This window comes from Thalassophryne amazonica, chromosome 17 (genome assembly GCF_902500255.1).
Source record: "Thalassophryne amazonica chromosome 17, fThaAma1.1, whole genome shotgun sequence".
Taxonomy (NCBI): domain Eukaryota; kingdom Metazoa; phylum Chordata; class Actinopteri; order Batrachoidiformes; family Batrachoididae; genus Thalassophryne; species Thalassophryne amazonica.
In genome coordinates this window covers 4,792,131-4,806,341 of record NC_047119.1, presented here as the reverse complement: position 1 = coordinate 4,806,341, position 14,211 = coordinate 4,792,131, and the positions used below count along the sequence as shown (strand labels likewise).

The window sequence follows — 14,211 nt, the reverse complement described above, 5'->3', positions numbered from 1 at the left end:
CATTTGTATGTTAGCACTGTTACTGCTAATTAGCAGGTATCAATAGCTTGGTGACATGAGCTACATTGATATTGTAATGGTTAAGGGGGTAATATGCTGGTAGCCATTTTTAATACCCACACCCAAGTCTCCCATTATAAGAACTAAGGCCAAGTCCGCAAGAGTATGTAAATCAAATATCCAGACATCAGGTGAGGTAGCCTGTTAGTCTCAGCTAGTTTGGCCAACCAGGTAATACGGTCATGCCCATGATTCTCCCCTTTACCCATTTTTGGGCTGGCAGGGAGTTCGGGCACTGCCAAGATGATGACATTCAACACCACCCCATCTGATCTTCAACTCGTTCTTCAGAAAACCTGTGGAGGTTTGTATATATAAAGTTTATGATTAACGCTAGCCACATATGCTAATGCTAAATATTAGTTTGCTTTTTTCTAAACTGTCACTGGCCACATCTGGAAATGTTATAATTCACAGAAGGTTTTCATGGCTGGTAGTTAAAAAAGTAAATGTTTTACACCATGATTTGTGTTGCTATTGAACAAAAGCCAACATTTGGAAGTCCAAGCCTTTTGGAGCTTTGGCACATGCATTATGATGTGCGTGTTGTGAAGCTGTAGATAAACAGCATTTTATCACCACTATGTAATCCAGTTTGGTTTTAATTGTAACCTTTGTTTTTGAATTCCCAGAGCACCACCAACCAACCGTACAGCTCAAACAACTCCATACGTCAAATAGTGGTCTTTAAACTCTGCCGACCTACAGCGCTGTAAGAACATAAACTGTTTTACCAGGTTATTTACTCAGCTATAACAGAATATCAATCACTGAAGCAACAGCATTTATCAAATCATAAATGCAAGAATGATAAGAGCAGCACTTTAAGAGGTATTTAAATAAATTAAATTTAAATAAATAAAAAGATTTGTTTTTCCATGAGCTGAGTAAATGCCAGATAAACAGCATACTTTTCTATGTTGAGGTTCACATAAGGACATTGGCCCGTGTGTCTGGCAGTCGGAGGCCCACCAACCCGCCGCCAACCAGCACAGACGATGCCAGCAGGATGGGGATCGCTTTCGTGATGCCAACCAACGAGCCAAAGATCAGGTTGCCGAGCACCGCTGCCAGTTTACACATGGCGTTACAGAAGCCAAAGCCTGTACCCCTAAAAACAAAGAGACAAAGAAGACGCGCATTCAGACATGGGCAATACGCACGGGTAACTTCATTACGACTATACAACAAAAGAGCTCGTAAAAAGGATTTACTGTAACAGCTTTGATTTTAGGGATCAGAGTATGCTATAATTTAACAGAAGAGTTGCCCCCACTGACCACTAGATGTCTCCATTGTAGTGTTTCATGTTGAATTGAATTCATCTAGTACAACTCAGTAAAAATAAATAAATAAAATACGCTGATCACAGAAGCAAAGTTTCTGTGGAATAACAGCTATTTTCTATCTATTTAAGGCATAACAGGTTAGGAAAACACACTGTGTACCCAGGAACAAAACAAAAATAAAAATTTGTTACGTAGTGTTATTTACCAATTCTAAAAGGTACTCTTAAGTGAGACGTACCCATCATGTCCTGGGGCCCAGTCCCGCAGGACATGATGGGTACAGGTGCACTGGTTAGGTGCCACTTGATAGGCAATAGTTGTTTTAAAGAAATGTTTCATTTTTTTAATTCCTCCTGTCTGCATATATAGTAATGGTAAATGCCACACTGGCAGAACCATTTATATACATAAATACACATTTGTTCTAGCAAGAACGTGGTGTGCGTGTGTGAAATGTTTCAGTTGATCACATGAATCACTCAAGGATGAAGCAAATCTCAAATAAGAGAAGCTACCTTTATAAGGAAGGACATATTAACAAATATTCACACTGATCCAGTTTAAGAAAGATTCTTCAAAAATGGAATGTGAAATCATGTATTATTGACACGCTCAATGGCACCAAGTGGTTGGACACAAAGCAGGATTCAGTTTAACAGAGTTTAATGTTAATCCAAGCGGGGTTCGGTACACAAAAAGACAGTCCAAAAACAGTAACAGTAGCCAAAGCATTAGGCAGAGACAAGACCAAAAAACAGACAAAGTCGAGACACAGTTAAACAAAACAAGACAAGGAACGTCTGAGGACAACCGCTTGCATAAGGCATAAAGCACAACAATCTCACAACTGAAAAAGGCAAAGGGCGTGACTTATATAGGAGGAGTGATTATACAAGACAGGTGTGTGAGGAAGGTTCAGGGATGGGGTGTGGCCAGCAGGAAGGGAGGAGAGGAGAGACACCCCCAACACCAAACAAGAGAACTCCCTCCACCAAAACCCAAGCACCAAAGTAACAGAAAATAAACAACATACCATAAGACTCAATCATGACAATTATAAGTCAGTCTTAGTTAGATCAAAGCACATCAACAACATATGTTGATTTCTCAAATCAAAGCCTGCTTTATGGAAGATGTAAATTTAAAAAAAATTCCATAGATCACACAGGTTAAATTCATCATACACCATTTATGTTGAAAAAAAATAAATAAATAAATAAAAGTAAAAAATAAAATAAAAAATACAGGTGTTGCTATGCCAAATTTATGGGGAAATCCCAAATATTAAGTTTGTATCCCGGTTACCTTTGAAACTTTATTTAATTTCATGCATTTTGCAGAATGAGCATTTCAACCCAAATTCTGACACTCATAGCTCATTTGATATTTGGCATTTACAGCTTTGAAACTTTATGGTCAGGACTAATTCTTTTTGCACATTTCAAAAAATGCAATCAGTCCAGTTATATCAGGCATACGTCTCCTCCTACAAGGCTCTGAAAATAGCCAAATATTAAAAACACAGCACCACCTTTGAGAGCTTGTCACTCAACAGTATGCACTGAGTTAAAAAAAAATGTTTCCTGTCATTTATGACCAAGCAGCTAGCTTCGACTGTCCAAAAATGAGGCACACCCAGAACAAGAAAAAGTTGCAGTTTCTTGAACGCCCACCTGAGACTGAGGAGCAGGTTCTCATAGAGGCCCATGTTAAAATGTCCAACTTTAGGGCTAATACATAAACATTTTTATGACACGTAACAAAAAATGTTTTTGGTCTGGATAGGTAGTTTGCCTGTCTATAACAGCTGTATGTGGGGTGATTTTTTTCCCCATAACTCATTAGTTTAAGATATTTTAAACCATAGAGCTCCTGTAGCACAGATGCCACTAGCCATGACTACTAATTTTGGTGGGTTCGCACGTGGTATTGTTGTCATGAATATTGACATCATGCCTCTTACATCAGTGGTGTCTGATCACTCACTTATTAAGTTTACAGTTTCGCTGCCGTGTTTAGTGGAACAACATCATTACGGCAACGCATCAACTCCTTAACTAAGACTGAACTCAAAGCTAGACTGCCTGATGTCTTAACCTCACTTTTGACAAATACCCAGTCAGTAGACAGACTTGTGGATAGTTTAAACTCAGTGCTCAAAATGACACTCAACATGATTGCACCACCTGTGTTAAAACCGCGCTCCCCCAAATCGCAGTCACCTTGGTGCAATGATTATCTGTGTGACCTCAAGCATAAAGCAAGAGGTCTAGAACGAAAATGGCACCATTCAAAATTAGAAGTATTCCACCTTGCGTGGCATGATGCTATCTTAGACTATAAGCATGCATTACTGGCTACAAAGTGGACCTGTTACTCTGATTTGATCAACAAAAACAAGCATAACTCAAAATCCTTGTTTGACACGGTGGCAACACTTATTCATGGACAACCACCTATAGTTCGCTCTCCTTTTACAGCACACGATTTCCTGGATTACTTTGAGAAGAAAATACATAACATTAGGTTGAACATATCCCACCCAGTATGCCTTAATCCAGTCACTACACCCTGCTATTGAGGTGGGCGCTGTTACTGAGGTATTACCTAGATTTACATAATTTGATAGTATCTCTCTAGACATGCTGACAAAACTCATAATGTCAACAAAAAGCGCAACCTGTTTATTTGATCCTATACCAACAAAACTGTTTAAGGACCTGTGGCCCACTCTTGGGCCGATATTGCTGGAAATTATTAATCTTTCTTTAACTTCTGGATCTGTTCCTAAATGTTTCAAATCTGCAGTGATTAAACCATTACTTAAGAAACCTAATCTTGACCCTAGTGTATTGAAAAACTATCGGCTGATATCAAATCTATCATTTTGCTCTAAAATTCTGGAAAAAAGTGGTGTCACGGCAGCTCGTGGACTATTTTACTGAGAATAATCTCTTTGAGCCACTGCAGTCTGCTTTTAGAAAATATCATTCCACAGAGACGCTCTCACTAAAGTGGTGAATGATCTTCTGCTTACAATGGACTCAGACACCACTACAGTTCTGTTGCTGTTAGATCTCAGTGCTGCATTTGATACAGTGGATCATCATATTCTACTTGATAGGCTGGAAAATAATTTTGGGATTACTGGGAGTGCCCTTGCATGGCTGACGTCATACTTGACCAGTCGTTCTCACTGTTTTGTACAGTAACACTACCTCTAACCTTAGTGAAATGAAATTTGGGGTTCCTCCGGGGTCTGTCTTAGGCCCCCTGCTTTTCTCCCTTTATATAGCACCCCTTGGGCACATATTGCAGCATTTTGGGATTACCTTTCACTGCTATGCAGATGATACTCAGTTATACATGCCGACTTGTTGGGAAGGTGTCGTGACACGGACCCACAACAGGGGGCGTTAATGAACAGACAATGGATAAGCCAAAAGCAACAATTTAATGTTGTGAATCACACAACGAAATACAGACAATAACAATAATGTGGATTGTCAATTATACACAAGGTGACGTGTGGGCAGGCTCAAAGATAGATGACGTCTGGTGAGAGAAGAGCCGGATCCCACACAGTTTCCACCACCAACGGATCTGCGCCCAAGCCAAGCCCTGCGCCCCAGGTGGCCACTGTCTTCAGCAGTCAGACCCGGTACTGCTGGCAGAAAACAGAAACAGTTATTGGTGGGTGTGTGAATACACACCCAGCAATCGTGTAAAGCTTAGTTCCTCCGGGAGGGAGAACCTCCACCTCCAGACACAGAATCACCCGTGCAGCTCCTGTCAGTCACTCTCCCTGGAAGGAATGTGAGGCGAAGACGTCGCGCTCACACTATCCGCCAGTCCAGCTTCAGACTGTCACCACAGGAAAACGGCTGCACACAGAACAATATTCAGTCTCAGAAAATTCACAGCAGAGAAGGTTACCTGGAACGGTAGCTGATTTCTCGGCAAGGAGGTGGAGTTGCAGTCCGGCTTATATGGTGATGAGTTGAACGAGTGACAGCTGGTGCTGATAAGGGACAGCTGTCACTCCCAGCGGCTCCGACGCCCTCTCGTGCTTGAAGCCCGCACTCCAAGCAGGGCGCCATCTGGTGGTAGTGGGCCAGCAGTACCTCCTCTTCAGCGGCCCACACAACATGACCCCCCCCTCAACGGGCGCCTCCTGGCACCCGACCAGGCTTGTCTGGGTGCCGGTTATAGAAATCGGCCAGGAGGGCCGGGTCCAGGATGAAGCTCCTCTTCACCCAGGAGCGTTCTTCGGGTCCATACCCCTCCCAGTGCACCAGATACTGGAACTCCCGGCCCTTACGACGGACGTCCAGGAGCCGACGCACGGTCCATGCCGGCTCCCCGTCGATGATCCGGGCAGGAGGCGGTGCAGGGCCAGGGGTGCAGAGTGGTGAGCTGTGATGAGGTTTGAGACGTGACACATGGAAAACCGGGTGGATCTGCAGTGAAGCTGGCAGCTTTAGCTTCACTGCGGCTGGACTGAGGACTTTGAGGATGGGAAACGGTCCAATAAACCTGTCTTTGAGTTTCTGTGATTCCACTTGAAGTGGGATGTCCTTTGTCGACAACCACACCTCCTGCCCGGGCTGGTATGCAGGGGCCGGGGAATGCCGGTGGTCTGCATGGGCCTTGGCCCTTGTCCAGGCCTTTAACAGGGCAGAACGAGTAGTCCACCACACCCCGCGGCACCTCCTGAGGTGGGCCTGGACCAAGGGCACACCGACCTCCCCCTCCACGAGTGGGAACAATGGGGGCTGGTACCCCAAACACACCTCAAACGGGGAGAGGCCGGTGGCAGACGACACTTGGCTGTTGTGGGCATACTCGATCCAGGCCAGATGGTTGCTCCAGGCCATCGGGTGTGTGGAGGTCACGCAGCGGAGGGCCTGCTCCAGCTCCTGGTTAGCCCGCTCTGCCTGTCCGTTTGTCTGAGGGTGATACCCGGACGAGAGACTCACGGTGGCCCCCAGTTCCCTGCAGAAACTCCTCCAGACTTGGGAAGAGAACTGAGGACCACAATCCGAGATGACGTCTGCTGGTATCCCTTGCAGACGCACGACGTGGTGGACCAGGAGGTCTGCCGTCTCCTGGGCCGTCGAGAGCTTCGGGAGGGCCACGAAGTGGGCCGCCATGGAGAATCGGTCCACTATCGTGAGGATGGTGGTGTTGCCCTGGGACGGCGGGAGGCCCGTGACAAAGTCCAGGCTGATGTGGGACCAGGGGCGGTGAGGCACCGGTAGGGGCTGGAGGAGTCCCGAAATCCTCTTGTGGTCGGCCTTGCCCCTGGCACAGGTGGTACAGGCCTGGACGTAATCCCGGACGTCGGCCTCCATAGACGCCCACCAGAAGCGCTGCTGGACCACTGCCATGGTTCTGTGCACCCCAGGATGACAGGAGAGCTTGGAACCATGACAGAAGTCCAAAACTGCAGCTCTGGCCTCTGGTGGTAAGTACAATTTGTTCCTTGGGCCGGTCCCCGGGTCCGGGTTCCATGTCAGGGCCTCCCAGACGGTCTTCTCCACGTCCCAGGTGAGGGTGGCCACGACAGTGGACTCGGGGATGGTCTCTGTTGAGTCCGACAAGTCGGCCTTGGCTTCCTCTTCGTGCACCCGGGACAGGGGCATCCGATCGAAGAACAGTGACCAGCGGGCTTGCCTGGGGTTCAGCCTGGGGTTCAGCTGTGAAGACCGTGAAGGGCACCGTCGCTCCCTCCAACAGGTGTCTCCACTCTTCAAGAGCCTCCTTCACCGCCAGGAGTTCCCGATTGCCAACGTCATAATTCCTCTCAGCCGGGGTCAACCTGCGGGAAAAATAGGCACAAGGGTGGAGAACCTTATCGGACTCCCTGCTCTGGGACAGCACGGCTCCTATCCCTGAGTCAGAGGCATCCACTTCAACTATGAACTGGCGATTAGGATCAGGCTGCACCAGAACTGGTGCAGACGAGAACCGGCGTTTCAACTCCCTAAACGCGGCTTTGCACCGATCCGACCAGGTGAAGGGGACTTTAGTGGAGGTCAGGGCAGTCAGGGGGCTCGCTACCTGACTGTAACCCTTAATGAACCTCCTGTAGAAATTTGCAAAACCGAGGAACTGTTGCAGCTTCCTACGGCTTGTTGGTTGGGGCCAATCTCTCACCGCCGCAACCTTGGCCGGATCAGGAGCGACGGAGTTGGAGGAGATGATGAACCCCAGGAAGGACAAAGAAGTACGGTGGAACTCGCACTTCTCACCCTTCACAAACAGCCGGTTCTCCAATAACTGCTGCAGGACCTGACGTACATGCTGGACATGAGTCTCAGGGTCCGGAAAAAAGATGAGTATATCGTCTAGATATATGAAGACAAACCCGTGCAGGAAGTCCCGCAAGACGTCATTAACCAATGCTTGGGACGTCGCGGGGGCGTTAGTGAGGCCGAACGGCATGACCAGGTACTCAAAGTGACCTAAGGGGGTGTTAAATGCCGTCTTCCACTCGTCTCCCTTCCGGATCCGAACCAGGTGGTATGCATTCCTAAGATCGAGTTTGGTGAATACTTGGGCTCCATGCAGGGGTGTGAACACCAAATCCAACAGAGGTAATGGGTATCGATTACGAACCGTAATCTCGTTCAGCCCTCTGTAATCGATGCATGGACGGAGTCCGCTGTCCTCCTTACCCACAAAAAAGAAACCTGCACCCATCGGGGAGGTGGAGTTCCGGATCAACCCGGCAGCTAAGGAGTCCCGGATGTAGGTCTCCATTGATTCGCGTTCCGGACGTGAGAGGTTGTACAGCCTGCTGGACGGGTACTCAGCGCCCGGGATCAAATCGATGGCGCAATCGTACGGTCGGTGCGGGGGAAGAGTGAGTGCCAGATCTTTGCTGAAGACGTCAGCAAGATCATGGTACTCCTCCGGCACCGCCGTCAGATTGGGGGGGAACTTTGACCTCCTCATTAGCTGTCACACCGGGTGGAACCGAGGATCCTAAACATTCCCGGTGGCAGGTTTCGCTCCACTGCGTCACAACCCCAGACGGCCAATCAACCTGGGGATTGTGCTTCACCATCCATGGAAACCCTAAAATCACTCGGGAGGTAGAAGGTGTTACATAAAACACGATCTCCTCCCTGTGATTCCCAGACACAACCAATGTCACGGGCTGTGTCTGGTGTGTGATTAATGGAAGAAGGGTGCCATCTAGTGCCCGTACCTTCAAAGGTGAAGGCAGAGCCACCAGAGGGAGCCCTACCTCCTTTGCCCATCTGCTGTCCAGCAGATTCCTTTCCGACCCCGTGTCTACTAGTGCTGGGGCGTGAAGGGTTAAATCCTCACTTAGGATCGTGACTGGGATTCGTGCAGATTTACGGGGTTTCACCGTGTGGGTATTGTGACCCACCCTTAGCCCAGTCACCAAGGACGGGTGCTGCTGTTTTGACCATTTGGGGCAGTTTCTCTGCGTGTGCTCAGTTGAGCTGCAGAGAAAACACTCTCCACGGACCAGCCTCCTCTGTCTCTGATCTGATCGCCTTTTGGCCCTGCTCGTCTCCATAGCAACGGCAGCAGGGGGAGCTGTCGTCATGTGGAGAGCCCTGGCTGTGGAGCATGGGGAAGATGGCTCCCTTTCGGACCCGAGAGGAAGAGGGACGGCTTGTGCCTGACCACGCCCTTCGTCTCGCTCCCGTCGGTGTTCTGTTAATCGGTTGTCCAACCGTATAACCAGGTCGATAAGCCCGTCTAAATCCCGTGGCTCGTCCTTCGCCACCAGGTGCTCCTTAAGGACCAGAGACAGTGCGTTTACAGAGGCGGCGCAGAGCGCAACAGCATTCCAGCCGGCTCGCGCTGCCACGATACGGAAGTCGACTGCATACTTAGCTGCGCTCCGGCACCCCTGTCTTATCGACAGCAGCACGCTTGAAGCGGTCTTGCCTCTATGAGGGTGGTCGAACACTTGTCTGAACTCCCTCACAAACCCAGCGTATGACGTTAGGAGCCGTGAATTCTGCTCCCAGAGCGCCGTAGCCCAGGCATGTGCCTCTCCTCCGATAACATAACTGCTGGTAATCTGGTTCACATAAAATCCTTAGAAGACTGCCTTGCAGCAGTGAGAAGTTGGATGTCTAGAAATGTCCTACTTTTAAACTCTGAAAAGACTGAAATGATAGTTCTTGGTCCAGTGAGACATCGGCATCAATTTGACAGTTAATACTCAGCCTAGGCTCGTGTGTCATACATCACACTGACAAAGTGAGGAACCTTGGAGTAATTTTTGATCCTTCCGTTGTCCTTGGTCCTCCATATTAGAAATATTACTAGGACTGCTTTCTTCCACCTGCAAAATATAGCGAAGATTCGCCCATCCTGTCTATGGGCTGATGCTGAGACCCTCATCCATGCGTTCATCTCTTCTAGATTGGACTACTGCAATGTTCTATTTTCTGGTTTACCGCAGTCCTAGCATTAGGGGTCTCCAATTGGGTTCAGAATGCTGCAGCCAGACTTTTGATACGAAGCAGAAAGTTTGACCACATTACACCCATTTTGGCGTGTATTCACTGGCTTCTTGTCCCAGTGAGATCAGATTTTAAGGTTCTGCTACTAACCTATAAATTATTCATGGACTGGCACCTCCCTACCTAGCTGACCTAATTAAACCTTACGTACCGGCCCGGGCTTTGTGTTCTCAGGGTGTAGGACTACTTTGTGTCCCTAAGGTGAATAAGAAGTCTGCGGGTCACAGAGCTTTCTCTTATCATGCCCCTGTTCTGTGGAATGATCTCCCTGCGTCAATAAAACAGTCAGATTCTGTGGAGACTTTCAAGTCCAGACTTAAGACGCACTTATTTTCCCTTTCATATAGCTAGTATACTGGTACCATTTTGTTTTACGCTTTTTACTCTTTTAATTCATGTTATTAGTAATTGAAGTGGGCCGCGGCCTCAACTTCACCTAAATTCTGGGTCTTTTAGTGAAGTTTAGGGCTAGCGGCCGGTGATCACCTTAGTATTTCTCTGTTTTTCTTGTTGTTTAATGCTGACAAATTATACAGTATTTTTTGTCTTTCTGATGCCTGATTCTGTTTTTTTTCTGTTTAAGGTGCAGCTCCATCCAGAGATGGGAGTTGTGTTTGGTTGGCGACTCTCCTGTCCTGTGCACCAACAGAAATTCTTGTATATTCGTCCGTGAATTGTTCTGTGAATTATTTCTGTAATTTATGTTTGTAGCATGGCCCAAGCAGAGGGTCACCCCTTTGAGTCTGGTCTGCTTGAGGTTTCTTCCTCAGAGGGAGTTTTTCCTTACCACTGTTGCTCTGGGGGTTGGTAAGGTTAGACCTTACCTGTGTGAAGCGCCTTGAGGCAACTCTGTTGTGATTCGGCGCTATATAAAGGAAATAAATTGAAATTGAAATTGTGGGTCATCTAAAATATCTGTGCTCTGGTATTTTCATCAAGTGAAATTTTTGTATTATCTAAATTTGTATATCAGAAGCTTAGTGATGTTAATTTCAGTTAATCCATGATAAATGAGAAAATAGGCATCATTTTTAATGCCCACACCAAAGCTATACATTTTGAAAACCGTTCCCCAGTCTCCTTTTTCAATAATTCTAACATGGGGGAGTGTTTGGGTGATGCTATCTTAGACTATAAGCATGCATTACTGGCTACAAAGTGGACCTGTTACTCTGATTTGATCAACAAAAACAAGCATAACTTAAAATCCTTGTTTGACACGGTGGCAACACTTATTCATGGACAACCACCTGTAGTTCGCTCTCCTTTTACAGCACAAGATTTTTTTGATTACTTTGAGAAGAAAATAGCAGACATTAGGTGAGACCTAGGTCATGCAGGGTCTCACACATGCTCTACCTCTGGCCATGACATAGGCAGAGTAAACACTGCCAACATGGCAATACCCAGAACAGTAATTTTAAAGGCTTCAAAATAGCTGTTCCGCATCTCTATAGAAAACCTATGGGTAATGTCATGCATGGTTTCTCCAGTATATATACAGTCTGTATTTATGACATAGTAAGCAAAGTGTATTTCCCATATCTGCATGTAGGAGGACCCAGAGCCGACCATCAACTCACCCCCTTTTTTGAAGAAAGCTGGTTAAATGCCCACCCAAAATAAAATAATTTTTATTACAGTTTATTCAATGCCCACTCTAAAATAAATAAATCCATGACCCCAAAACATGATAAAAAGCAAAAAACAATGAGTTTTCACCGTGTTTTTCTCATCTGTTCCGCATCATCAGTGTGCAATGGTAGTGGAATCAAAGTTCATACTGAAATGTGCTCTTATTTTGAAAAACTCCTGTGCAAGAAAAAAGGAAGTGTTCCAGGACAATGCCTAGTTGTGATGGGTTTTTTATGCTGCCTGTGTGAGAAAGCACCGACCATCAGAAGTTATTTGTGATTTATTTTTTATTTGATGCAATCAGACATTTTATTGAAATGGGAATTCGGACGAACGTAATATTGGCGGTGCTCATGCATCGGCCCACCGCCTCTTTAGGCAAAATTTTGCGTGGAACGCCATGGGCCATCTGACGGGCAAATATGGTAGTAACCATAATTCTAACCATATTTTCCAGAGTATACATCACACAGTAGTATAATGTTCCTAATGCTGACCATGTCTGAAGTGTGTGTGTGTGTGTGTGTGTGTCCTGCACACCTTCTGTCTGTTGGGTACACCTCAGTGGTGACCACATCCAGAGAGTTCCATGCTGAGATACTGAGGCCATTGTAGAGACAGAGCATGAAGATCATCATCGACTCACTGGTGCCGAACCAAAGAAAGAAACAGCTAATACCTGACAGCACCATGGAGCCTCCTGCCACACAAACAGAGCATCACTACAGGTCACTACGGGCAGAATCCCAAACATCAGAAGAGCCAAACACAGTCCAAGCACAAACATCACAGCAGGCGCATGTTAATCTTCGTTTTACCTAACATGCTCAGGCGTCCTATTTTATCCATGAGGAGGGCAGAGACAATGTTTCCTGGCAGCACGGCCAGCGTTCCCAGGAAGTTGACAAAATAGACCCAGTAAGCGCTGTAGTCATCGTCAAATGTCATCTGACAACCCGTCTTGTTGTGGTGGAAGGAGCTGTTGATCACTCGTGAATTTGTAAGCTTTGAGTCATCAATGTCTGCAAATATAGAAGACAAGAAGACAGTTATTGTCAAGTATACATGTAAGATCATTCACCACTTTAGTGAGAGACGCCTCTGTGGAATGATATTTTCTAAAAGCAGACTGCAGTGGCTCAAAGAGATTATTCTCAGTAAGATAGTCCACGAGCTGCTGTGACACCACTTTTTCCAGAATTTTAGAGCAACATGATAGATTTGATATCAGCCGATAGTTTTTCAATACACCAGGGTCAAGATTAGGTTTCTTAAGTAATGGTTTAATCACTGCAGATTTGAAACAGTTAGGAACAGATCCAGAAGTTAATGAGAGATTAATAATTTCCAGCACAGTCGGCCCAAGAGTGGACCACAGGTCCTTAAACAGTTTTGTTGGTATAGGATCAAATAAAAAGGTTGTGCTTTTTGTTGACATTATGAGTTTTCTCAGCATGTCTAGAGAGATACTGTCAAATTATGTAAATCTAGGTAATACCTCAGTAGTGGCGCCCACCTCAATAGCAGGGTGTAGTGGCTGGGTCAAGGCATGCTGGGATATGTTTAACCTAATGTCTTCTATTTTCTTCTCAAAGTAATCCAGGAAATCTTGTGCTGTAAAAGGAGAGCGAACTACAGGTGGATGTCCATGAAGAAGTGTTTCCACCGTGTCAAACAAGAACTTTGAGTTATGCTTGTTTTTGTTGATCAAATCAGAGTAATAGGTCCACTTTGTAACCAGTAATGCATGCTTACAGTCTAAGATAGCATCACCCCATGTGAAAAGAAATGATTCCTCCACATGTGCATGCAGGATCTCAGGAGGATATCATGAGGGAATAAGTGGAAAATGTCTCTTCTCAAGAAGATGAAGATAAAAATAGTCCCATATTACAGTGCTATGAAACAGTCAGTGCAGCCTGCTTGAATTTTTTATGACATCAATAAATAAATAATTTATGCCCTTTAAACTCACAGTGAAAAGTAATCTCTACATCATGAATGAAAAGAAATAAAAATCTAAGAAGGAGACAAGTGAGGAAAGCCACCACGACACACAGACAACCCCGACAAAGTTACAGGCTTCTGTAGATGCAGGTAACTCAGCAGGATAAGTAAATCGACTGCATTTATATAGCACTTTTCCAGCTGCATCAGACACACAAAGCGCTTTACAATAGTGTCACATTCACCCCGATGTCAGGGTGTTGCCATACAAGGCGCTCACTACACACCAGGAGCAATTAGTGGATTAAGGACCTTGCCCAAGGGCCCTTAGTGATTTTCCGGTCAGGCTGGGATTTGAACGAAGGATCCTGTGGGCCAAAACCCAACGCTTAACCACTAGACCCCTAAAGGAGTTGGGCTTCCATCATGTCAAGCTCGGTTCAGTTTCTGGTCATGGTATCTGTCTGTGTCTTTGGACAAGACACTTCATCTGCATTGTCTACCCAGCTGTAAATGGGTACCGATCTTGGCTGGTGAAGTAACCTGCACTGGACTAGCTTCCTGCTCAGGGGAGCTGTAGACTCTCATCCACTTCACACTACAGAATCTAGGGATAAGCTCTGATACCAATGGCCCTCAGGGCCTACAATGGACTTACTTCTCTTGTGAGCGTGTGTTGGGTGGATGCTCCAACTTCCACCAGAGCACGACTGAAAGTTCTCAGTCAACTCCCAACTCTGGTGAATTATCAGGAACCATTTTGC

General features: G+C 46.1%; 1 protein-coding gene across 1 annotated transcript in view; it reads right to left on the bottom strand.

The window, feature by feature from the left end:
- Positions 1–677: 677 nt before the first annotated feature.
- LOC117529312 (synaptic vesicle glycoprotein 2C-like) overlaps positions 678–14,211 on the bottom strand; it is a 139,110-nt gene continuing 125,576 nt past the window's right edge. The window contains exons 10-12 of the mRNA XM_034192061.1: positions 12,319–12,522; positions 12,041–12,200; positions 678–1,171 (exon numbers count right to left, since the gene is read on the bottom strand). Of these exons, the coding sequence (XP_034047952.1) occupies positions 988–1,171; positions 12,041–12,200; positions 12,319–12,522 (548 nt within the window). The 3' untranslated portion in view covers positions 678–987. The remainder of the gene's footprint in view (positions 1,172–12,040; positions 12,201–12,318; positions 12,523–14,211) is intronic.